Raw genomic sequence first — 24,861 nt, forward strand, 5'->3', positions numbered from 1 at the left:
GACTCGGCAAGAACCCAACACTCTAGTCGAGGACCCTGGTGCTCTAATCCGCAGAAAATCATCATCACCAGCGTTCCCGAGTCTTACAAGTGAAGCGTTGCCAATACCACAGATACCTTTATTGCTCCTTGCGCTCACATCCCAAGCCCATCTTCCCACTGTCCCAACCTCTACTACCCGAAAACTCAAACTCCCGGCATCCCACGCGAGGAAAGAACTACAACTCCCAGAGAGCTCTGAGCTCAGGCGGGCTCCGGGGAGTAGCAGCCGAAGAATTTTTCAAGGTTCGCGCGCTCGTTTGTTATTGGCTTTCAAGGAGGCGTGGCCACGGGAGGTCCGTGGCGGTGATTGGCCGGCAGTTCCTGCTGCTCAAGATCCCAGAGGAGGCGGCGGAGCCTGCGCAGTTCACGGTGTAGGGCGTCGTCCGTCACAGGACCCGTGAGGCGCAGGCGCGAGCTGCCCAAAGGCAGGATGAGGGGAGGATGGGAAGAGAAGCTTTCGAAGATGTCCCCTAGGAGACCGAAGAACACTGAGTCAAACTCTGAAAATGGGCGTGGGGCAGCAGTGTTGGGGAGAGGCTGTGTCACGCCCGAAGGAAGGAAAAACTTCAACCCCCCAGCAATTCCTAGAGGTGGATCCACGCACTCATGACTCTCGGGAGTCCTCGAGCATCATGGGAGTTGTAGTTTCAGACAACGAAAAGCCACCGTTGCTCGGGAAACGGACGAGGTATTAGGTACTTAGATGCATAAGGAAGGAAGGTCTGGGAACTTAGTTTTACGGGTTCCTTAGAGTGGAGGGGACCGGAGCCTGAACTCCTGGGTGAGAAGGGAAGGTTGTCGGGGCAAGAGGCTGGAGCTCTGAACCCTGGGGATAAAAGGATCTAGGGGTTGAACTTATATACCCTGGGGGAGGAGGGTGTTGGGGTCCATCACTTAAGTCTTGATGGAGGAGAGGGTTAAGGGTCCCGAATCCTGGGTCAGAAGGAGGAAGGGCCTGGCGCTATGGATTCCTGGGTCCTGAGACCAAAAAAAAAAAAAAAAAAAAAAAAAGCTGACAGCTCCAGTGCCTCTGTCCCCATCTCTCCATCTCTCCTCACCTGTGTCCACAGCATCTCGCTCTGCAGGGGGAGGGTCCCAGGCGGGTGGTGGCCCACGTCCAGGACCCAGCTGGTAGTGGCTGAGCAGATGGTGGAGCTGAGCAGGGGTCAGTGTGGGGTGGTCAGTTCGTAGGCTGCTCCATGAAGCCTAGTGGGAAGATCAGGTGAGAAATCTATGGTCATTATGGGGCAGCTGAGCAATCCTAAAATGGAAGGCCCTCCATAAAGGGCATGGATGTGGTGGGTAGATAATGGTGTCTCTGCAATATCTTCCGGACACTGTGAGGCCAGGCTGTCAGCCAAAGTGATGGTGGGAAAAGGGCGCTTTCAGTGGGAAAGGGCACTTTAAATAAAATGTGATTTGGGGCGCCTGGGTGGCTTAAGTCTGTCGTCTGCTCAAGTCACGACCCCAGGGTCCTGGGATCAAGCCCCACATTGGGCTCCTGGTTCAGGGGGGAACCTGCTTCTCCTTCTCCCTCTGCCTGCAGCTCCCCCTGCTGTGTGCTCTTGCTTCCTCTTTCTTTCTCTGTCAAATAAATAAATAAAAATCTTTTTTTAAAGAAGTGATTTGCTTCTGCATAGATGAGGATGGAGGCGTTGGTGGGGAGGGTGGAGAAGAAACAAAATTGGCCATTAGCTTGTTATTACTGAAGCTGATGACATGTACCGAAGTCTTCATTACTGTACTGTGGCTGCTTTTTGTATCTGAAAATTTCTACACCCAACTGAGATGACATCTGAATCATCACTGGGCACCCTGAACGCGCCCGATCTTGTCTGAATCATCACTGGGGTAAAACCCAGAGACTGGGGACCCAGATTGCCTGGGTCCAAAACTCCCAGCTTGACTACTCATTACCTTCTGGCAAGTCACTGTGCCTCACTTTCTACATCTGTCAATTGGGTGCGGGCAGGAATAGCGACTACCTAACGGGGCGGTTCCGAGGATTCAATAAGGCAAGATTGCAAAGTGCTTCGGACACTGCCTGGTGCTTATCGAATGCTCTGTAAAAGTTTGGTAAATATAAATAAATGAAATCAAGTCACTTATTCTACCTGATTCTCAGTTTCCCTGTCTGAAATGAATTGTCAGTTAATAACCTATTTCATGAGGCTTCAGCAACATTCAGTGAGAAGCGCTAGACAGTGTCTGGCGTGTCGTTTATGTTCCATGCATGATTTAACTATCACATTCCTTGGTCTCAGAGCAGACTTTCTGAATCAGCATGTCTGAGCGTGGGGGGCCTTGGAAACTAGCATTAGTAAGTCCCATGGGATTCAGATGCAGTTGGGACACTTGTGGCTGATTTCCTTCTACTGTCGGTGCATCTCCCAAAGTGTCAGAGCTGGGACCAGGGATAACACAAAGTCCAAGGGGAGATCCAAGGGTGAGCTGAAAACAGATGATGGCTGAGTGGGGTCGAGGAATCAAGAGGTCAGGGATCAGCAGTCACCTTGAGAAGGGAGGTGCGGGGCACGCAAAGGAGGTTCACAGCTATTGAGAGTTTCCGGAAGAATTCAGTGGCAATGTCACCCAGCCCAGCCCCCTGCAGCCAGTCCAAGACAAGGTCCAAGTTCGTTCGGATTTGGACGGCTCGGGACCATTGGTAGAAAGGTCGACCTTGACCTGTGGGGAAGAGTATGAAAGGCAATGGGTGTGTGGACTTGGCCCTCCCACCTCCCAGATCCTTCCTATCCTTCAGCTTGGGATCTGGAGCTCGCTCTCCAGAGTCCCTAAACACGAGGCCGGATCCTGGGGCGTGGCATCTGACTTGACATGGGTCTCAGAGGTTCCCATGCTTTCCTCCCTGCCCCTTCCCCAGTCCGACCCTCACCTCGTTCCATCAGCGAGTTGAGAAGGGATGCATTGGAGAAGAAGAACAAGTAACCGAAAGTCTGAGACACGAGGTCTGGGTGCAGCTCACACTGGCTGGTCAGTTCCAGGGCCGCCTGGAACACGCCCAGGGTAGGTCTCAAGCCTGGAGGCATGGCCCCCAGGTCTGCGCCAGGCCCTGGCAGCTCTGCCCCAGCGGTGAAAGGGTTACTGTCCAGGAGAGCCGGCAGGGTTGAATACAGAGTCTAAGAACACACAGAGATGAAAACAAGTGATTGGAATGCACTTCCTGGAAGTTTCAGGAAGACAGAGCTTTTGGGAATTCTAGTCCATTCTACCTGCAACACACTAAAGGTTCTTTGTGAGCAAATCCCTACTTTCCAGATGGGCATCTAGCATTCATCAGGCCAAGGACACCTCAAGTCTTAAGAAAGCCTCCCAGAATTTCTTGGGGATTTTAAGACCACCTCTGGTACCTCATAGGACTTGTAATTCTCAACAGGGACAGCCCAAAGGAAAGAAAAAGAATGAAGAGTCAGGAAGTGGGGGTTGCACGGCAGTGAGCCAGTGGAAAGTGAGATCAGGCCAAGGACAGGAAATGAGGTCAGAGGCAAAGAAGAAATAAAGCTACACTTGGCAGGGATGGACAGGAGGCGAAGCGTTGGAGGAACGGGCTTCACCAATCAAGGCTGCTTAAGGAACAGAAGGACTCTCCCCAAACATCTCCTTTGCTGTTACAGATAGGGACTCAGGCCCACCAGAAGCCTGAAACCCTAGAATTCCAAGACACCATCTTAAGGTCAAGGGTGGTGGGGGACTGGGGCAAAGTCCTGCAGGACTAGCACTCCAGGGAGAAGCTCTGTGGCTCGGAAAAGGGAGTGAATTCAGAGCTGTAGGAAGTAAGTCAGCAAACACCGGAAGTGAGGCCGGATTCAAGAGGACCTTTCATTGAAATGACAGTGTCCGGCACTGTTTGAGCCCTATCATCTATCTATCTATCATCTATCTATTAAATTTATCAGTGGACTTAGAAAACAGGAGCTTAAAAAGTGAAAATGGTGATAGAACCATAGGTAATAAAGTTAACCTGTCAAGAGGGGATCACTGCAGAGACAGGAAGAGAAGCCGGAAAGACAGGAAGTGATGTAGGCTCAAACAGAAGTGGTACCAGAACTGCAAAGTGCTTTGGCGGATGGGAAGTGATGTCAGAGAAGCAGGGACTCTCACAAGGTCAAACAGGAAGTGACATACGAGCGATCCGACAAAATTCCAACCGGAAATGAGATTATGTCAGATAGGAAGCAGGGGAGGAGACCAACCTTGGTGAGGTAGTAGACAGACTGCTGGAAGGTACACATGATGACCTCGTCCAGGAGGGCCATGGCCTCATCACATAATTCCAAGTCATTGCAGAGCTGTGGGTCTGAGGACAGACCTGGGGGTGAGAGAGAGAACCAGAGGCTGACAGGCAGGAGCCCAAGTCCCCAAGCAGGAATGACAGGGGGCTTGGACAGGCCTGGGCTTGGGTCAGAGCTCACCCTCTTGGTCAGCCTCTTTCTCCATCTCCAGCACCTTCTCCTGCACAAAGCTCAGCAGCTCCGTGGTGTTGGCCATCCACAGCATGAGAGGCCGCAGCTCTACGGACACAGCCTCGGGAGTCAAGGGCACCTCAGGGACTCCCTCTGGGTGGCTGGGGAAGGAGAAAAGGACCTAAGATCTTTGCCCAACCCCCACCGTAGTGTCCAAACCCCCAGATCTGGGTCCAATTGGGGACCGAGACCAATTCTTATTTCAGGACTGGAAAAGTTGAGTGGTGAGGAAGAGCAAAAACCTACACTTAGCCAGGAATGGAGTGCAAACCCCCACCCCCGCCCAAACCCCGCTGCAAACCCCCACCCCTGCCTCCCTTTAGTTCCTTCTCCCCAGAACTTCTCTTACTTCTCGGGCTGACGGTCTCCAATTTCCTTAATCTTTTCCTGTAGAACAGAAAGATCAGAGTCAAGTTGGAGGGATGGCTGGGGAGAGGCCTATGAGTTAATACCCTGGTGTTTCTAGAAGCACTTTTTTGACAGAGACTCTCCCCACTCAAATGGACTCTAACCCTCAAGCATCAGAATGGTTTCTCCTCTCCTCACCTTTTAAAACACAAACCCTTATGATTGTGAGTGGTCTATCGCCCTCAGGTCCGCTCAAATAGTATCTTCTTTTTTTTTTTTAAGATTTTATTTATTCATCTGACAGAGATCACAAGTAGGCAGAGAGGCAAGCGGGGGGGGGGGGGGGGGGGGAGCAGTCTCCCCGCAGAGCAGAGAGCCCCACGCGGGGCTCGACCCCAGGACTCCGGAATCATGACCGGAGCCTAAGGCAGAGGCTTCAACCCACTGAGCCACCCAGGCGCCCCCAAATAGTATCTTCTTACGCGCGCCCCCCCCACTCCCCCACCAAGACATTTCCTTAAGATTCTAATGAGCCCTAGCTCAGTGGGCTGGAACCCATTGGATGGAACCATGGAATTCAGAGGGAATGGAAACCCCATTCTGGATTATTTCTCCCAGGCACTTCCATCTGTAAGTCAGACAAATTTGTTCTTCCTCCCCTCCAAGAATGGTCTGGTCCGCGACTACTCAAAGCCCCCCTCCCCAGCAAGGGGCTGCCGGCCTCACCTCCCACAAGGACCTCTCCCGACTTCTCATCCAAGGGGATCTCTCCCGATCTCCCAGAATGGTTTCTCCCGTTATCCCACAGGTGCAAAGGTGGTATTTCACTGCCTTCTCTTCTAGCACCGTGGATGAATCCACAGCTCCCAGCATCCCCGTGAGCCCCCTTGCACAATAGCCCAAACCCCTCGTGGAGTATCCTGGAAGGAGTGGTTTCAGCCCACCCACGTGGCTGGAAGGTGGAGAGGAGGAGTGGCGTGGGGAAAGAACCTGGAGTGCCCACGGTGGCGGGAGGCACTCACCCAGACAGCCTCCTTGATTAGACGGGCCAGGCGGCCCAGCAGGCGTGGCAGGTGGCCTAGCTCCAGTTCCCGGGCTGAATGCTGCACGCACAGCGCCAGCAGCGTGGCGGGCCCGAGCGATGGCAGGTCCCCAGCGCCCGCAGCCGCAGCGCGCACGATCTCGCCCAGCAGCGCCTCTTCCTCGCGCGGCCGGAAGCGCAGCACCGGCTCACGGCCGTCTAAGTAGGCCGCCAGCGCCTCGCCCCGCTCCTGCAGGCCCCGGCCGCATAGGCGGCAAGAGAAGGCCCAGCCGGGACCCGGCGGGGCGGCCCCAGGGCGGGCGGGCAGCCAGGGCGGCCGCACCGGCCCCGAGCCTCCAGTGCGGGGGTCCTTGTACATGAAGAGGAAGTGCTCGCCCAGCCCCAGCAGGTCGCCAGGGTGCAGCTCTGCCTCCCGCAGCAGGAGGCACCCGTTATGCGTGACTGGGGCACCCCGGGATGGGCGCACCATGGCGGGGGGCTCAGGGCCCGCTCGCACGGTGCAGTGCCGGGGCAAGATGTCAGGGGCATTGAGAAAGGTGTCCACATATGGGGCCGGGGACCCCCCACGGGCGGAGGAGTTCCCGCCCCGTCCAAAGACATGCTGCTCCCGCGTCATCACATATACCACGAAGTCCTGGAGGGAAAGGGAAGATACAGGAGAGACAGCTCCAGGAGAAGTGGCCACTTGCAAGGAGGACCCTTTCTCACACTCAATTTGCCCATCAACCACCTTCCTTAAAATGACACTTCCAAGGAGATCTCCTGGGATGTCAAGGACTCACCAATTACCTCCACCCAAGCATGCATGAGTGGCACTCCTGCGACAGACTGCCCCCAACACTCATCTTGAAGACCAGATGCTTATAAGGAAACCCCTTTCTTTATAGGGGCTCTAGAATTCCCCTCCCTCAAATTGTTGATGCTTTCCAGGAAGCCTTTGTCCAGTAGACCCTCCCATCTTCTCGCCTCCTCCAAATGGACCCTTACAAGGCAATCAGTTCCCACAGTTTTCCACTTGTCCACACTTGTCCACACTTGTCCCACAACATCCAGCTCAAAGAACAGGTGCTTCCAAGAACACCACACTCCGCTACTAAAAGGGACTGTCCTATTACAAAGAATGGAACTTTCCAAAGAAACCTTTCTCTTAGGAACCCCATGATGGAGACTACCAAAGACGTTTCTCCTTCCAATAACAGCTTCTCTGAATATTTCCAAAACAAGGGATAGATATCTTTAAAGAGATTCCCCCTTCGAACAAAGGTTTCTTCCATTTTCTCCACCCCATGAGTATGCACTCTGGGGAGACTCCCCTTTCTACAATGAACTCTCATTTTTCCCCAACCCATACTGGACTCACTTCCAAAGAGACACAGTACTACAATGGGCTCGTCTACTACCCTCATTCCCATGATAGAGGATTCCAAAGATGGCCACTTGTGACTACATGAGTGCAGATAAATTCCTCCCTATGAGAGATTCGCCTCTTACTCCTGATCCCAAGGAAGGAAGACTTCCAATGAAGCCTCTTTCTTAAAAAGGAATTTCTCGTGAACCTCACTCAAAAGAATGAACGCTTCCAATGTTTTCCCCTCTTCCAATAACAGACTCCCCTATACGCCCAGAACAGAGCCTTCCAATTTGACTATCTTCCCAAAATAGACCCTCCTATTCTCCAACCTTGTCTGGAGAAATAGGCTGTTGTAATATATGCAAACTCCTCTTGCCCCAACAAAGAAGAATGAATTCTTCTAAGCGAGTGCTTCTCTAAATAGTCTTCCTCACTCACTCAATTATAAAGCCAGGCCACCTAACCCGATTGATCACTCCCTATGACAGTAAAAATGGGACTAATCACTAAGTTCTACCAGTGGCCTTTCCCACTGATTCCCAGAAGCACCTGTTGAACGTGGCTTGTCCCACTTGGCTGTTTCCCAAAGTTGAACAAATCATGAAAATGATTCTCCCAATCGTCACGTGCGCAAAGGTGAGTATTTCCAATAACACAATATGTTTCTATTAATGAAATAATTTCCCAGTAACCCACTAATCATTTTCTACTAACTCCTAATCCTTTCTCCCCCTCTGCTTCCTAACACTCAAGCAAGTTCTAGTGTCACCCAAATATATAAAATAGAAGGATGAGTATCACCTACCCCCATCAACAATAGTCAGATCATTCTGGTGTAAACCAACACCTCTAAAGAATGGATTAGTCCACTCCTTCCCCAAAAATGCAGGCTTATCCAGAACAAGATTCCATCCATCCATCAAATTATCTTCTTCCCAAATAAGACAGACACTTCCATTACTCCTCATCAGGAAACAGACCCTTACAAGGAGATCCCTTTTCTACAATAGGCTCTCACAACACCGCCCCCCCCCCACACACAAAGACTTCCGCTCAGTTTGGCATGAAATGAGCCATTGGCTACTTGTTCTTCCATCCAGATCTTTTCAGCCATCAACCCCTTCCACTACCACCTTCCCCCGACCCCCCATGCCCCATCTCTGACAATGACATCTCCTACCCTGGACCCTACTGGGGCATACCTGAGACTACCAAGACCCAAGGAATTCTGGGAGTTGTAATTTTGTCTCCCCGACACGGCAAGGTAGAGCGTAGGTCTCTCCCAGAAGGATAGGCTGCGCTTACCTGGGCGTCCTGGTAGCCCTGGAGCAGCAGGAAGTAGGGACGGTTGCTGGGGGCCTGGATGAGGCACTGGGTCAACTGATCGAAGTCACCAGGGTCTGCGGGTCCGATCTGGGCGTCCGCTGCCCCCGGGGCCATGCTAAGTGCCTGCTGCCGGCGCTCCTGCTGCCGCCGCCGCCGGCCCTGCAGGCTGAGCTCCGACACGCTGCGCCGCAGGGACAGGTTTTCCGAGCGCTCTTTGCCCCCGGACCCAGCCGGGGGCCCTGACCCCGACCCCGGGCCGGGACTGGCTAGCGCCGCCCCGCCGGACGCCGCCCGGGAGCGGTTCTTTTGTGGCCGCCACGAGGGGGCGCCCGTGCCTGCCGAGAGACACGGAGGGATGAGGCTGAGACTCGAAAGAGGCAGATTGTAAAGAGACAAAGAATTTACAGAGAAGTGAGGCGGCTTCCCACGTTTAGGTTTTTGCATATGCAGTTCCCTGTGCCTGGAACACACTTTCTGCCAGACTCCTACCCACCTTGCAGTTATCAGTCCAGAAATTCATTCTTTCAACTGTTTTTTTTGGGGGGGGAAGGGGCACCTACTATGTGCGGGGCACTGCTACACCACACTTGGCCCAAGGAATGAACTGATGTGTTCTCACCAGGCTGTAAAATATAGCAGACCCCCACCTGTCATGTGCTCATTGCATTCCCCCACAGCCCTAAATAATGTGTGGCCCACAGTAGGCGCTCAACGAATGCTTTTGGGAGTTGGGGGGAGAGAGCAATGATTATAATCGCCATTCTTTATTAGGCAACTACTATGTGCCAAGTCTTGTGCTAAAGCCCTGTTATACATGATCTCATCTCACCTTCGCCTAGGGTTTCGCTCAGTTTAACTGGCAAAGGACAGACTGGAATTCAAGCCAGAGTTCAAAGCTCATGCGTATAACTACTACACCACTTTATCTCTCAAAGGGAGACTCATAAACAGAAAAGCTGTAGAAGGCTCCCTGAGCGGCCCGTGGCCCTGAGCCAGGCGCCATCCCTGCCAGGCCCCATCCCTGCCAGGCCCTGCCCCGCACGCCCTGTTCCACCAAAGGCATCACCTCCTGTTCGAGGCCCGGCCTTCTCGGAGACCAGGCCAGCATGCAAGCCTGACCTTCTTCGGCCTCTACAAATACTTTCTCTTCAACCCTCAAGTCTCCCATTCACACTCTGCAGTCAGCCAAGCCTAGGGCACCTGCTCCAAGGCCAGCTCCCCTGAGGCTCCGCCCTACTCTAGGCCCCGATCAAGCAGTCCATTTCTTCACTTCCCAAGTCCTTTCCCCTTATACGCTTAATCTGCACGGGCCTGGTCCCTCACAAACCCCTTCAACCTATTGCTCTGAGAGGCTTCCTGCCACAGAGGCCAGGCTGCCACTCAACACCTCTGTTCCTCAGGCCCCGCCCACCAGCTCTGCCAAAACCTCTGGCCTGGGCCCTCTTGCTGAGCTGGGTCCCGCCCCAGCCCCACTCTCCACTAGACCCGGTGCTATAGGTCACGCCCAGTCCCCTTCGCTCCCGCGGGTCCCGTCTCCAGCCTACGACTCTTCCCTCCAGCCCCGCCCCGATCCTGCCCCGCCCCGGCCCCGCTCCCCAGCCCCGCCCCACCTCCCCGCAGGCCCCGCCTCCACGGTAGGCCCCGCCCCAGCCCGCAAAGCCCCGCCCCCAGAGTCCGGCTGGCTCGCTCACCGTCGCTGTCCGCCGCCCCGAAGGCCTCCTGCTCCAGGCGGCGCGCCTCCTCGCGGCCGCGCAGCTCGAAACGCCGCGCCCAGCCGGGCCGCGCTCGCCACAGCTCCTGCACCAGCAGCGGACGCTCCGAGTCGCCCAGCACGCGCAGGTGCTCCGCCCGCCAGTCGCCGCTGCCCACGCCGCCCGCCGCGGGCCGGCCCAGCGCGTCGCACAGCGCGAAGGCGTCCACGCAGCTGCTCTCGCCCGGGCTGCCGGCGGGGCTGCCCGCCAGCCCGTAGCGCTCCAGCGCCTCGGCCACCAGCTCGCGTGCTGTGGAGCGCGCGGTGGCCAGCACGCTCTTGTAGTTGGCGCCCGACGCCAGTCCGGCGCCGAAGATCTTGAGGACCCCCGGGGGCGCCGTGGCGCGCGTGGCCAGCGGGGGCTCGGGGGCCACGCCGGCTGACAGCTCCGGCAGCTTCTTTTCGCTGGCCCAGCGCTGGGCGCCCCCTGGAGTCCCGGGGCCTCCCGCGCCGCCGGACCCTGTGGCCCCGGTCCCCGAGCCCCGAAAGAGCTGAGAGATGCGCTTGGCGCGACTCCCCGAGGCTCCCCCGGCCGCCTTGACCGCGCCCACTCGCCGCAACTCCACGTGCGGCGGCGGCGGGGGCAGCGGCTCGCTGCTGCGGCTTCCCGTGTCCGAAGAAGACGACCTGGGAGCCCGCCGGGGAGTGGAGAGGCGGGAGAAAAGATCCAGAAAGACAGGCAGAGAGGGGAGTAGATGGTAGAGAAGGAGGGAGGTGGACAAAGATCCAGACAGAGGGGAGAGAGACCCAGGGAGGAAGGGATGGCGGCGGTGGGGGGTGGGGGGAGGACAGAGACCCATTGAGAGGGAACAGGGAAGCAGGGAAACCCAGAGAAAGAGAGGGACGGAGGCCCAGAGAACGAAGATGGGAGACAAGGTACCCACAGAAGGGTGAGAGATTGGGGGCGGGGGGGCGGGGAGAGGGGGAAGCAACAGAGATGAGGTTGGGCAGAGGCCAGAAGCAGAGAGAGAGATAAATACATAAATAAAAGGCAAGTCCCCCAGAAGGAAATTCCAAGAAGCAGGGAGGGGAGGAAGGAAGGCGAACCAAACCCCTGTGTCCCCATCCGGGTGTCCATCCAGCCTAACCCCATCTCCAGCCCCCGCACTCCCCGCCCTGGGCCTCAGAGCGCGGTGGCCCACGGGCTCCTCTTGCCAGCCTGCCAGCTCACTTGCCATTCAGGACAAGAACTGGAAGCCAATCCTTGGGGCGCCTGGCATTACCCGGCCCAGAGACTGGGTCATAAACGGGGACAAATGGGAAGCAGATGGGGCAGGGGAAGGAGTCTCAAGGCGGGGTGGGAACTCACTTAACAGAGGCAGCGCTGGGCCAGCGCCGTCCCAGCTTGGCCAGCTGCTTCCTGGGGGAATTGATCCACAGGCCCACGGGGAGATGGAGCTTCCCGAAGCGGGGGCTTCCGCCCTCCTTCCGCTCACCAGATAGCATGGCCCTAAGGAAGGGTGGGTAAGACCCCAAATCCTGAGGCCCTGAGTGGCGGGGTTGGCACAGAGGGGGGACTGGGACTCCTGGGGCTCAGACATTCTGAGTAGAGGAGAAAGATGGGAGCCTCCTGGGTGCTGAGATGTGAGGTGGAGGAGGACCGGCTCCTGGGTCTGGATTCCTGGGACACTGGCACTTACCCTGCGTCAGGTCCCAGCAGCACCCTGGGGCCCTGGCTCCGTTGGCCTTGTTGGTTCCTGACCCCGCTGCTCCTGTTCAGCCTTTGCCTCTGCCCCAGCTCCCAGCACTGGGTGGGGGACAGGAAAAGGCAAGAGGAAACCCGGCAGGAAGAGCGGGGAGGGGGCGTCCTGTGAGGGGACTGGGCCTGGGGGAGGAGATCTGAGTAGGGCTGGCCTTTCCCTGCTCCTTGATTCTGGAATTACGTCTCAGCCCGTTGGGCCCTTCCAGGACTCCAGGAGCTGGCTTCCCGGCCCCTCCTCTTAGACCGGAGACCATCCCCAGACCCAGACCTCTGGGGAAACCAAAAGTTAGGATCAGACCGGAGGAATGAGTCAGATATTGAGACAATCAGACAAATCTTTATTTGTGCCTTGACGATGTGGCTTTTCCCTCTGAAACCTCCGGTGGAGTGTCAGACTCCTTCATGGTGCCCAAACAGCTCTTGATGGAATTGATCACCCTCTCAGGCCGAAAGCAGAGAATCCTGGGGGTGGGGGTTGTGAACAGCAGAAACAGATTAGGTCCTGAGTGAGGGACACCCCTCCCAGCCTCCCTGTATTTGATCTAATTCTAGCCGTGATCCAAGCTTAGCCCACCTAGATAAGCCCCACCCTGTTTTCCAAGACCCAACCCCAACGGAAATACAGCTCCCAGTAGCTCCCAGACCCCCTCCGGCGTTAGGAAGTTGGAAATCCCGCCCCTTGCTCCAAGCCCTGCCTTCTTCAGTGGGCGGCTCACGCGGTCGCAAAGCCGATTATCAGCACCACAAAGCCCCAGATCAGCAGTCCGATCAGACGGCCTCTCAGCATGTTCTCGGACTTCGGACACTGTGTCGATGTAGGCAGGCCGGCTGGGGGCCTCTGGAGGCCACCCAAATCCTCCGGACCTGCGGCCTCCCCAGCCTGGCTTGACGGTAGCTCTTCATGGATCCTTTCGGGCAACACTGATGGAGGAGAGGGAAGAAGACAGCCTGGGAGGGCACGAAGTTCCCACCCGAACCAACGCAAGCCTGCTCCGCTCCAGCCAGCCCCAGCACCCACGCCTTGCAGGAAGGAGTCCAGCCCCTAAGTGCCTGAACACTGTGGTGGGAGGGCCACACACCCGCCACACCCTCGTGACCTGAAACCACACCCCAGCAGAAAGGGAAGGTGGCCCAGACCACGCCCCTGAAGCTGACTGCTTTCCCCGCCGGGACCTTGAGTCCCAACTGCTGTCCACAACCCAACACTAACCTGTGACTCGAAAATGGAGGATCGTGGCTGGGATGTCCTCGACAGTGTCCAAACGGCAGCGGTAGACGCCTGCGTCGTCTGCGGTCACCGCGGTCTTGGTCAGGATGGGATCTTTCCCCTCGGACAGCAAGGTCTCAGAATTTTGCCCCTGAACCTAGACCCAAGCTCAAGGGGTCACAGAGGCCTGGGGAATTCAGGGTTTGGGGTTGTACAGGGGTGAGATCATCGGGGCCTCAGCGGGGGAGATGGGAGTCCCGGATATATTGGTCGGGACATGGGGTCCTCAGGGATCAGTAGAAATCAAACCTGGTAGGTAGGTCATGGGTCATAGGGATTGTGGGTGCAAACCTGTGGATACAGGGATCAAGGGGTTCACACAAGCCTGACGGACTTGGGGATCAAGGATTACAGGATTTAGAGGGTCCCACCCTGAAAAATCTGTAATCGGTCAGGCCTTGAGAGAGTCGATGCCAGTTGAGCTCACAGTTCAGGATCATATCTTCCTTTTCGTGGACCAGGACTAGGCGCTCTGGGGGGTAGGGGGTACGGTGTGATGCTTCTTCCAAGTTCGGTGCCCTTCCTCAACTCCCTCCCACTTGGTCTCGGCCCCGCCTTCTCCCGTCGGCCGGCTCCAGGCTCCGCCCTCTCCAGATTCAGGCTCTCCTCTGGCTCCGCCCCTCTTGCTCCGCCCCCCTCCTGCCCGCCCCAGCTCTCTCACCCCCGCAATCAAGTTTCTTTCGACAAGCGTGAACCTGCCTCTCGCAGGCGTGGCACCAGACCAGACTCTGCAACATCACACCTGAAGGGGCGGGATCAACGCTGTATTCGCCCTGAGGGACGAGGCTAAAAGGAGAGGGCAGGGCCAAGGGCTGGGGCGGGGTCAGGTGCCCAATCCTGGGGAGGTCGGCCCAAACGGCGGGGGTAGAAGGCAGCCCCGCTGGAAGAGGGATGGAACCAGGCTCGGTGAAGAGTGCAAATAAAATACGACTGGCTCTCCAGTAAGCCCGCAGTGCGAAAGGACTGTGGAACCTCTCATACGTGGAGAAGGAAGAAACATCGAGACCCAGAGGGGGAGGAGAACGGCTGGGTATTACCGGAGCGACCATGAGGGATACGGACCAGCTCCCAAATTCGGACTCACCACATTGGTTGGGACAAAAAACTGCCTCAGAAGAAAGAAAGAAAAAAAAATGATTATCAGATTGCTAAATTAAAGGAGATGAGAGGAGGCAATGGGTTGGGGGTTTGAGCTCTTGGGTTTGAGGGAGGAAGGACCCTGGTGCCTGGATCCCTGGGTCTGAGGGAGGACGGAGTTGGGAGAGCCGAGGGGCGGGACTTAGAGAAGGGGGGGCAGGGGGTGGGGACAGGGACTCTGGGACTGTTGAAAAAGGGGCTGTGGTCCCTGAGGGACTCGCGTCTTCCCTCACCCTCTTTTTGGAACTGAGCTGCAAAGCGGGCAAAGACATCCTTCTGCTGGCTCAACATCCAAAACATCTCCTTCACGAAAAGCTCACCTGGGAAGGAGCAGGGTGACACAGGCCCTCACTCAAGGCCATGCGGCTAGGAGATGACAGAGCCGGAATTGAACCTGGGCAGTTTGGCTCACAGAGCCACTACCAGACCAGTTGTCACCAACTATCATTTCTCTGAAAGATTCTGGAGCCCCTCCCCTGGCCCCTCTGTGTATTTACCTTCTACATTACTGTCTGTGATACGTTTCAAATCCTTCAGAAAACTCCAGGATGCGTTTTCCAGTGTGGGCTCATCTGGAGGGGTGGGAGGCGGGGATGCGGGGAGGGGGAGATAGAACTCCAGATTCCAAGCCTTACCGTCTCACTGGCTCACCTAGTCTTAGAAACTACAATACCCATGAGGCTACTGGGCAAGGATAAGACCGGTAAAGGGCTTGTCTGTCCATTGGCTTCTGGGAGTTGTAGTTGTTTTTTGTTTTGTTTTATTTTTAAACACAAAAGTGGAGGCTAAAGTGGGGGAAACACAGTATTTGCCAGCCCTGGTTAAGGCCCAGAATCTGCATTCCAGCGTTCTCCATTCCCGAGCCCAGTAGGCTCTGCCTCCAGCCCTGCCTTCCCTTCCCACTAAACCCGCCCCGTCCCCCGGCCCGGCACCCCGCTATCCTAGCCACAGACCCCTCCTTTCCCAGGGCTCAGGATTTCCACGCTCTTCCCTGCCCTCACCGACAACCCCCATATAGGTATCCTCCCCAATTGGCAGGTTCTTGAAATCCAGCACGGCTTCTTTCACCCTTGTCATAAAGCTTTCGTGGCTCTCGGCCGGCAAGTGGCCGGGAAGGTAATCCTTCTCCAAGGAGTGTAGCGCCTCCACGACCTTTGTAGCACACATGAGACAGGCCCGGGCAGGAAGCAGGCAGCCGGCCAGCGCCGCCACCAGGAAGGGAAGTTGCGGACCCATTGCGAACCGAGCGCTCAGGCCGCGCCGAACCCCGGGGAGGGTCCTTTTACCCCCACACTTTCACGCTAAGTGGAAAGATGCCCTTCCCCGAGACTAAGACCCTCAATTTGCAGGGCGCACACTTCTCGGTTAGGAAACCGAGGAGTCCGGAGACCCGATGAGCCCTAAACAGCCGCTGCCCGACCTTGACCTTGAATGTTGTGTCCTCAAATACAAGGATCCGCTGAAGAGCCGAATCCAGGCTGAGGGCTTTTAGAGAGGATGAGCAGGCCACGTCCTTCCACTCTGCTATTTTCCCACGACTAAAATTAAGGATTTTGTTGGGGCGAGGGTGAGGTCGGTCCCGTGATTTGGAGAGCTTTTTGACTAGAGTCACGGTCACGGTTCGCCCCGGTCTACGAGGAATTTCCACAGCTTCCCCTTTCTAGCTTCCCACATGGGGCCCCCAACTCTCCAAAAGATACTCCCAGGGAGTTTTCTCGGCCCCGCCCACATGCCCAACGCTGTGTCTGAGAGGACCGCAACAAAGGGAGACTCCGCCTATCGTTCCATGATATCACAGAGGCGGCCTCCTTTCCAAACTAGAATTTTCCCAGCGTCTACCGAAAGGAAAGTCTTGTCCTCTCCGGCTTCTAAAACCAAGGAAAGGACTTCTGGCTTTCAGCTTCCTCCCCTCCCTGAGCCCCCGGACCCAGGCTTCCGGCTAGGTGCGCTTGGCCTTTTGGAAACCTGGCGTGGAGCCACGAAGATGAAGAAAGGGGCCCTTTCTAGCCCTAGGACTACGACTCCCAGGAGGCCCTGGGGTCTCTCCCTGGCCAGTCCGATGGCTCTATGGGAAATGTAGTTCCAGAGTTACATACTTCGATCGCTCCCTCCTACACTTTCTCTCCCTACCCCCTGGGGCTTGATGTCCAGGTTCCAGAGGAAAGAGGCTCAGGGCCAATATTGAGGAACTGGGGTTCTATGGGTCCTGGAAGGGCTCTCCTTTTCTGCATCATTGAAACAGGCCACCAGAAAAACAGGCACCATGACTCACACAATTCTGAGAACAAGAGATGGCCAGATTTGAGCAGGACAATACCCCTGGATGTGAATGAGTCCCTGGCAGTTCTGAAACTTTCCTCCTACACACACACACACACACACACACACACACACACACAGGACTCCAAAACACTGCAGGGACAGGCGTTAGCGATGTGGCCTTTTAATTCATACCTCCCTCTCCCCCACCTGTGGCAGCTGAACCCGGTATGATCCCTCAAAACTCCCTTAGGAAGACTGAGAAAGGGGTCTGCATTCTTCTGGGTGGACAGGAGATGCGATCAGAGTTGTCTGTAATAAAACTAACAGGCCACCTTCACCCCCTTCCAAAAGCCCCAAGGGGTTCCTGGAATCTGAGTCCAGAATCCCAACCTCCTTGGCCAGACCCTGCACTCCTTTCTGCCTGGGTCTGAGGAAGCCTGAGTCTGAGAACTGCCAAGGGTCTGCACACACACGCTCCATTCATGTCAAACCTGAAGCCAGATTTAGTGGTTCTGTGGTATCAGGGGCAGACCAAGGTTGGAAAGGGGCACAATGCCAGGAGCTTTCTGCAAAGCAGATGGAAACATTCATGCTGGATGAATTCCAGAAAATGGATTCCATCACCGCCCACCCCCCCACCCCGACACCCCCAGCCCAGTGTGGGGGGGGTGGAGGGATGAGGGGTGGGGGGAGGAGAGGCAGAGGAGGAAACTTCCGTAATTGGGAGGGGCCACCTCAACTCAGACCTGCCTTGTGGGGTGCTTGTCTTTGGCAGTTTTTGAGCATAAAGAAAAAAAAAAAAGCGTTCGTACATTTCTGAAAAACATCGCTCCAGAACCGGCTACACTTCTGAAGCCGTCCCCCTCCCGCCACCTCCCACATTTTCATCCATCTGCTCAAAAAAGAGTCTTGGTCTTTCTTTTCAGGGGCTGAGAGGTCAGACAGATTTTGGGTTGGCTCTCAGCTACAAATAATCTGTCTTCTACCCATATTCCCGGCAGTGGTTGAGGCATTAAGATTTGGATTGTACCTTCCTGAGATTCTCCCGGAATTCCAGAACCCCACCCCCCTGGAAGATCCCTGCAGGATTCTCCACAGGTACTCGAACTGGGGCTCTCTAGAATGACTCCAGAAACACAGGAGTTAGTGGGTGCTTGCTCTAGGACACCCACAAATTCCCTCAGTCCTGGGGACTGGACCTCTCTTCTCGAGAAGACCAGGGGCAACATTCGAAGGGGCAGTTGCCTGGACTTGGGTGCCGCCCTCTAGAAAGTACTCTGGATACGGACTAGGATGAACAGGTAGGCGCTGCCTTCTAGAACTGACACGAGCCTCTCTGGACATTGCCAACCCACAGGAAAAGATCTTCTGCTGGCTCTAAAATGTCCAGACAGCTACGGAGAGCCCTCCTTTCTCTCAAAGTCTAGCCAGCTAGAACTGTTCTAGAAATGGGGGGGAGGGCACCAGCTGTGGGGCTCCCATACACTTCCCCAGAAGCTGCCAGGTAAATGCTGCCCCAAGACTGATAAGCGATTCCAGAAAGTCTCTCTGCTGCTCACGGCCCCGCCAGCGACTGGAGTGCAGATAAGTCGGCATTAATGCCCACCCACTCGGGCAGGAAGGCGGCCTCTGGCTTAAAGATCTTCAGGAAGTTGGAGTCAGGCAGGGTGAAGTTGGCCAGGTAGACCGTGTCTCCACCCACCAGGTAGGCAGCCCAGAAACCGAACGTCCCGATGGTCATGATGGTGTGGTTACACTGCGTGAGTAGCGCAAAGTCCTTCCCCGGCGAGCCCTCCTGCCCATCGCCAGCAAAGACCACGTCCCCCAGGGAGGCGTCGATGTTCTCCCGACACCAGGCCATGCCGTTGCTGACAACCACAAAGACGGGGGCTTTGTGCCGGGCCCGGAACCAGTCCATAGCCTGCTGGAGGTAGGCGCGATCACCCACCACCCCCTTCCAGCGCTGGGGCATGACTTGCAGGTAGTCCCCACGGCGCACGTGGACCCCCACAAAGGTGCGAGGGCGGTCCCCTGTGCGGCCCAAGCGGAGCTGGCTCAGGAGACCCTGGGCCTCCTGCTGTAGGTGGTCGTGCAAGGTGAACTCCCGGCGGATCTGGGCGCGGAGATGGTGGAAGAAGGTCCAGGAGCAGGGGAAGCCCGTGAGCTTCAGGAAGGCGTCCTCCAAGTGCGCATAGTCCTCCGACATCCAGTCATGCAGCTGCAGCTCTCGCCACGGCGTGCGGCCGTTCACCTCAGGGGCTAGCACGGGCAGGCTGATGCGGAACACAGGGGCGAGGGCGGCGTGCATGGCGGGCAGGATGAACGCCTGGCGACCGTTGAGCTGGGCCAGGGCCAGCAGCGTGGCGTACTGCCCCATCTGGTTACCGAAGCGGCCATCTGGGTAGATGGTCCAGATTCCCGAGAGCGAGGCAGGGGGCTTGAGACAGGGAAAGGAGGCGTTGGGCGCCATCGGCGTGCCCGACAGGCAGAAGACGGCCACAGGGGGTGTCAGCAGGCGGCGGGCTGGACACAGGGCAGTCAGGTCCAGGCCACGGTGAAAGAGGTCTTGGTGGATGTGGAGGAAGAAGACGGCTGAAAGAACACAGACTAGCAGGAAGGTCAGACAGAGCTGCCGTTGGCTGGGGGCCCACATGGCTGAACGGGAGGAGAGATGAGTTAGCAGTGGCTCAAGGGGCTCAAGGACATATATCGGGGAGCATAGGCCAGTCAGAAGGAGGATACTAAGGATTCAGACTCCTGGGTCCGGGGGAAAGGGGATCGGGGTCCTGGATTTGAGGGAGGAGAAGCAGGGTCTTGGAATTTCAGGGGACGGGGATGGGAAATGGTGCTTTCCCAGAGAGCAATGGTCTAGGACCCAGCGTGTCATCTCCGCATCTTGGGATCTGGCTCCCCTGGGGCCCTGGAGGCCCACTGAAGTTGGGCAATGTTCCACCAACTCCTTTCTCTGGTGTACCTGGGGCTGGTGAGAAGGGGAGGAGGTGGGCAGCCTCCACTATGGAGGTGACAGGAAGACACAGGCCAAGCAGAACAGGATTAGTCTGGAGGCCCAGACTGGAGGAAGGGATCTTGGTTCCTGGAGAAGCAGGAGTTGCGGGTGGGGTGGAGCCTCCCCGGGTCCTAAGGGGCGAGAGGTTGGGGGTGCGCCTCCTGGGACGAAGGCCCAGGTTCCTAGGTGCCAGGCATCTGCCGGGCCCACTCACCTGAGCTCCTGGCGGATGGCAGATCAGCAGTCGGCTTGGCGAGACTGCAGCGAGCCGACCGCGAGTGCAGTCCACATCCGGCCGCCCCCGGAATCCCGAACTCCAGGTCCCAAGGCTCGGCAGCCCTCTCCTCCATGCCGTTTCCCCCGACTGGCTCCAAGGGCCCGGCGAGGAGAGGAAGGAGATGGGCGCGGTCCCGAGGATCACAGCCTCCGCCCCTCCAGGGCCCGGCAGGTAGGTCCGAGGCGGAGCCCCGCCCCCGTCCTGGAGCCCCAAGCTGGGGTGGGAGCCTCCGCCCCCTGCCCTCCCCAGACCCGGGAACCTGCGCCCAGCCCCCTCCTCTCCGGCCTTGGCCAGCCACAGGGCTTTCCAGGGCAGGCTTCCAGCAGCGGCATCCTTCCGTGGACGTGGACTTCTAGCGCCGGACGCGATGTTGGATCCAGGTGTTCGGGTCCAGGGACTTCTCCCTCTTCTCTGGCGCCCGGGCTCACAGCCTGCCCGGCGTACCTGGATGCTCGGAGCCCGGCCACTCCCCGGACACCAGGCCCCGGCGGGAAGATCCTCCGCCCTCTGTCTGCCTCGTCCTCCCTGTGGGGGTGAGGAACCCATTCGCCCGGCTGCTCCTGGAACGGATGGAAAACCCCCTCCAGCTGTCAGGGACACCCTCGTGGGTGTCCCCACGCATACCAGGGGCCGCTGATCGCCCATGTCGACACCGCGCACCTCCAGATGCCAGAGTCCCGGCCCCCAGCCTCTCCTCTGGGGGGAGTGGACGGTCTGGTGCCAACAGTTCCTTTCTAGACGGGCCCCTCCTGGAGGCAGCCTCTCTCCCCAGCAAGGAAGGAGCTGGCAGGCAGGAGTGGAAGCCAGTTTATCCTCCCAGCCTCCCACGGAGGCTGGAGTCCCAGGTTGGGATTCAGAAACTGTTCCCGTGGTCAAGGTAGCCCTACCCAGCCCACCCCGGCCGGCCGCAGCAGGGGAGCGTGGACATTCAATAGGGATTTGACGTCACTGTCCAGAGACTTGGCCGTAAATGTCTCCAGACCGGAGTGGGGCCCCCAGGCCTCTCCTTCCTCAGACCCTGGTCTTCCACCCCCAGTCCCTTCCCCTCCTCAGCCGGAGAAGTTCAGGCCCCCAGTGCCCTCCTGGCTCAGACCCAGGTGGCCAGTCTCTGCACCTTTGGTTTCCAGGAAACTGCCCATCCCCTCATTCCCTTTGGGCTCCTGCCTCTCATTTCCCCCTCCAGAGCCTGGCTGGGCCACCAACGCTGAGTCAGAGACTGTCACCCTCTCCCCGCCCCAAGCTATTTTGAGAGCACCCTTCTGGGCCTGGGGATAGCTTCTCTGGTGAAAGAAACACCAGGATTGCATCAGGGAGGAGAGAGAGACACTGGGACCTTTGGTGCAGGAGGAGCGTCTGGGCTGGGGTTGGTGAGGTTGAGGTCAGGATGCCTCTGTCCCTGCAGGGGACGCTTTGGTCATGTGGCATTCGTTGCCTTCCTGATGATCAAGGAACGTCAGCGTGTGACCCCCAGAAACCTAGAAATTCAGGTGGCGTGCAGAAATTCCAGTTATGGGACACAGTCTGCGTCTGTCAGTCAGGGAAGCAGATTTCCAGCCACCTGCCCCCCAGCCTTCTCCTCCCTGAGATTCCAGGGGCCCCGGCCCCCCAGCCCCTGTCACCCAGGTCCCAGTTCTCCCAACCCCTCTCCCCCTAATTCCTCAGACTGGGAAGTCCAGGCCCCCACCTGGAAGGACCCCCAGATTGCATCATCCGTTCAGCCCGATCTGGCCACCGTGGAATCCTGGCTCCTGCCAAGTGGGTCAAATATCACGGGTCAGCTGTGGGGAAGGTGATGGGGCGGGTCTGTCTGGATATAAATTTTGGAGCACCTGCATCTCTTCTAGGAGACCTGGGAGTTCGGTTCAGCTGGGAATCCACGTGCAAGAGGACCCAGGCGACCAGGCCAAGCAGCAATCCGTGACTCTGCTCTCCCAGACGGCCAGGATCTGGAACAGAATCTCTACCATTCCGCTCGCTTGTCAGACCCCAGACCCCAGATCTCGCCTGAGGACGTGAGCCATTGATGGGCTGGGAGGAGGCCAGGTCCGAGCACCTGGGGCTGTGGGTCCCTGTGCTGGCCGTCCTTTTGCTGGAAGCCTGCCAGGCACACCCTATCCCTGACTCCAGCCCCCTCCTCCAATTCGGAGGTCAAGTTCGACAGCGGTACCTCTACACAGACGACGCTCAGGAGACAGAGGCCCACCTAGAGATCAGGGCTGATGGCACAGTGGCGGGGGCTGCCCGCCGGAGCCCCGAAAGTGAGTATATGGACCAGGGGTGGTCTGCGGGAGGAGGGGCTGGAGGCCTGGACTCCCAGGTCCAAGAGAGAGGGGCCTGGGCAGAGGCCCTCTGAGGCCCTGACCACTTTCTCCCCTCAGGTCTCTTGGAGCTAAAAGCCCTGAAGCCAGGGGTCATTCAGATCTTGGGAGTGAAAACATCCAGGTTCCTGTGCCAGGGCCCGGATGGGACACTGTACGGATCGGTGAGTTTCTGGGGTGCCCCTCCTTGTGCTCTACCCTCCCTCCTGTCATCTTCACCCATCTGGGGTCCCACGTCTGTCACCTGTGGCCTGGTCCAGGCTGGGTCCTGTGCTCTCCACGTGCCTGCACCATGCCAGTCCCCTTACCTGTGGGAGCTGACCTTGTCCATGTTTACAAGGAGAGGAAACTGAGGCTTACACAGGACATGCCAGCTGCGAGTCACGAGGCCTGTGAATGACAGAGTGGCCTGAGAGGCTGAGTCTTATGACTCAGAACCCCTGGTGGCCGCATGGTCCTCCTACATGTCCCGTTTCTGCTGGGCGCAGGGTCCCTCCGAGGACCCATGGCCTGTAAAGTGACCGTGACCCCTGGGAGGAAGCCAGATGCTGCTGTCTGGACTCAGAGAGCCTCGACTGCTCCCCGGGCTGGAATAATCCTCTCTGGGAAGTGGGATCGGGAGGTGGACTGCCCAGAGGGGAAGGAGGAGCCTGTTTCTGTTGTTTGTGTCTGGGGACCTGGACTCTGGATCTGAAGGAGGAGGGGCCCCCCCAGCTCCCCCCAGGAGTGTCTGGACTCCTGTATCCTGGTGGAGGGGAGCACTCTGTGGTCAGAAAGAAGAGAGAGCTGGGGGCCCCCAGATGCCCAGGTCCGAGGGAGGAGGGCGCCAGCCCCGACGCCTGGGTCCTGCAGCAGGAAGGCGTGAAGGGATCCCACGTCTCTGACCTCCCTTCTTGTTCCCGCAGTTCCACTTCGACCCCGTAGCCTGCAGTTTCCGGGAAGTGCTTCTGGAAGATGGGTACAACATCTACCACTCCGAGACCCTGGGCCTCCCACTGCGCCTGCCCCGCCACGACTCCCCATACCGGGACCTGGCACCCCGAGGACCTGCCCGCTTCCTGCCCCTGCCAGGCCTGCTTCCGGCCGCCCTGGAGCCCCCGGAGATCCCAGCCCCCGAGCCTCCCGACGTGGGCTCCTCAGACCCCCTGAGCATGGTGGGGCCTTCGCAGGGTCGAAGTCCCAGCTACGCTTCCTGACGCCGCGCGGGCTGTTTATTATGGGGTCTCCTCTTTATTTATTGGGTTATTTATCTTATTTATTTTTTTATTTTTCTTACTTGGGATAATAAAGAATCTGAGAGGAGGATCCGAGTGAGCCTGTGTGAGCGTTTGAGGGAGGATATGGGATGTGCTTCCCCGTCTCCCAACCCCAAGCACCCCTGCCCCCATTGTCAGGAAGCTGCGGGAAGGTCCCAGTTGCCCTCTGGGCCTCAGTTTTCTGCTCTGCTTTGGTGTCCTCAGGGACTCTGGACTATCCCTGCCCTTTGACAGGAGAAGGCTTGTTAACCTCCCACCCCCTCCCCCACCCACCCCCAACCTCGTGCTTGTGTTGTGGAACTATTTTTCTGAGGTACCTCAATAACAGGGAGCATTTAAACAATGACACTGCAGGCCTACAGCCTCATGGGAAATGTAGTTTTCTGGATCCACTTAGCACAAGGAATGGGATGACATCTGGGTCCTCAGGGCCCAGGCAAAGACTCTTGGATCCTAGGGCCATAATTGGTATGAGATGGGACTCTTGAGTCCTGAGGGATCAGAGAGCTGGATATCTGGACGCCTGGGTCCCAGGAGAACAGGGGAAGAGGAACGTGGAATGCCGGTCTGAGGGTAGACTCTGGAGTCTGGGAGTCCTGGTCCTCCAGAGAACACTTGAGGATCTAAATGCTTCCATCCAGGCGCTTAGGGACTCGGGAACTTAATGACTGTCAGAGACCCCATTCCCAGGGAGCGAGTTGCCTGTTCTCCCTCCCTCCCCACCATCTAGATTTCCACATTGCTCCTAGGGTTATTTCCCAGTTAGGAAAGACAGGAGGACAGAGATACAGATGACCCCTCCCCGGGGTTCATGGTCAGTGCCTTTAGGTTCCACGTGTCTGACCGACTACCACAGGCCCTTGGGACTTGTGGTCTTGGACCCCTCATTTTAATTCCCCTGTTCCAATGAGAGGAACATCTCCGTGGAAGAGTGGGGGGATATCGGTGCGGGTCCCGGCAGCTCATGAGAGGGAGTCAGTGCCCGGAGGAGATGAAAGTCTGTATCTTGTGGAAGAGCGGTTTTCCGCTCTGATGACAGAGGCTGGCTCAGGTGGGGGAGAATGTTGTCACTGGAAGCAGGAGCCGAGATGCCACAAAACTCACCGGCAGCTTTCACACGGTGGGGTGCACAGTGTGCTCAGTGGGGAGTTGCAAAGTGCACCAAAAGGACAGCGGGATCTCGCCCTTGAAATTCGCGGTGACCTGGGGAGCCAGCCTCGGAAGGGACCCCAGTAGGTGAACTTTTTGGTTCAGCTCTAGGGCCTGGGGGTGCCCTTTGTCAGCTCTTGGCAGGTG

At 57.4% G+C, this 24,861-nt stretch overlaps 4 protein-coding genes across 13 annotated transcripts; 1 reads left to right on the top strand and 3 right to left on the bottom strand.

Annotated features, from left to right (window-relative positions):
* Positions 1-95: 95 nt before the first annotated feature.
* Positions 96-12,245, bottom strand: RASIP1 (Ras interacting protein 1). Of its 2 annotated transcripts, none has more exons than XM_045987362.1 (12): positions 11,980-12,245; positions 11,649-11,789; positions 10,281-10,966; positions 8,569-8,924; positions 5,893-6,546; positions 4,872-4,909; positions 4,472-4,623; positions 4,253-4,368; positions 2,935-3,178; positions 2,554-2,726; positions 1,100-1,247; positions 96-511 (listed from the first exon to the last, which is right to left on the bottom strand). In XM_045987362.1, exons 2-12 carry the CDS (start codon positions 11,783-11,785, stop codon positions 312-314), a joined length of 2,904 nt encoding a protein of 967 aa, XP_045843318.1. In that variant the 5' UTR covers positions 11,786-11,789; positions 11,980-12,245; the 3' UTR covers positions 96-311. The 2 variants fall into 2 exon arrangements, with proteins under 2 accessions (XP_045843318.1, XP_045843319.1); XM_045987363.1 differs by having other exon boundaries at positions 97-511; positions 4,253-4,356.
* Positions 12,246-12,358: 113 nt separating this feature from the next.
* Positions 12,359-16,193, bottom strand: IZUMO1 (izumo sperm-egg fusion 1). Of its 3 annotated transcripts, none has more exons than XM_045987368.1 (9): positions 15,447-16,193; positions 14,943-15,017; positions 14,679-14,765; positions 14,393-14,413; positions 13,970-14,050; positions 13,680-13,780; positions 13,252-13,405; positions 12,758-12,962; positions 12,359-12,503 (listed from the first exon to the last, which is right to left on the bottom strand). In XM_045987368.1, exons 1-9 carry the CDS (start codon positions 15,679-15,681, stop codon positions 12,380-12,382), a joined length of 1,083 nt encoding a protein of 360 aa, XP_045843324.1. In that variant the 5' UTR covers positions 15,682-16,193; the 3' UTR covers positions 12,359-12,379. The 3 variants fall into 3 exon arrangements, with proteins under 3 accessions (XP_045843324.1, XP_045843327.1, XP_045843326.1); XM_045987371.1 differs by having other exon boundaries at positions 12,737-12,962; positions 15,447-16,175; XM_045987370.1 differs by lacking the exon at positions 14,943-15,017 and having other exon boundaries at positions 15,447-16,183.
* Positions 16,194-16,878: 685 nt separating this feature from the next.
* FUT1 (fucosyltransferase 1 (H blood group)) lies at positions 16,879-21,998 on the bottom strand. Of its 7 annotated transcripts, XM_045989054.1 has the most exons (5): positions 21,821-21,992; positions 21,676-21,739; positions 20,616-21,466; positions 19,929-20,516; positions 16,879-19,362 (listed from the first exon to the last, which is right to left on the bottom strand). In XM_045989054.1, the coding sequence occupies exons 4-5, from the start codon at positions 20,062-20,064 to the stop codon at positions 18,263-18,265; spliced, it is 1,236 nt and encodes a 411-aa protein (XP_045845010.1). In that variant the 5' UTR covers positions 20,065-20,516; positions 20,616-21,466; positions 21,676-21,739; positions 21,821-21,992; the 3' UTR covers positions 16,879-18,262. The 7 variants fall into 7 exon arrangements, with proteins under 7 accessions (XP_045845010.1, XP_045845016.1, XP_045845015.1 ...); XM_045989060.1 differs by having other exon boundaries at positions 16,879-19,272; positions 21,676-21,998; XM_045989059.1 differs by having other exon boundaries at positions 16,879-19,299; positions 21,676-21,997.
* A 5-nt stretch (positions 21,999-22,003) lies between these two features.
* Positions 22,004-23,505, top strand: FGF21 (fibroblast growth factor 21). Its single transcript, XM_045989062.1, has 3 exons — positions 22,004-22,249; positions 22,370-22,473; positions 23,215-23,505. The coding sequence occupies exons 1-3, from the start codon at positions 22,015-22,017 to the stop codon at positions 23,503-23,505; spliced, it is 630 nt and encodes a 209-aa protein (XP_045845018.1). The 5' UTR covers positions 22,004-22,014.
* Positions 23,506-24,861: the final 1,356 nt, after the last annotated feature.

This window comes from Meles meles, chromosome 19, assembly GCF_922984935.1.
Source record: "Meles meles chromosome 19, mMelMel3.1 paternal haplotype, whole genome shotgun sequence".
Classification (NCBI taxonomy): domain Eukaryota; kingdom Metazoa; phylum Chordata; class Mammalia; order Carnivora; family Mustelidae; genus Meles; species Meles meles.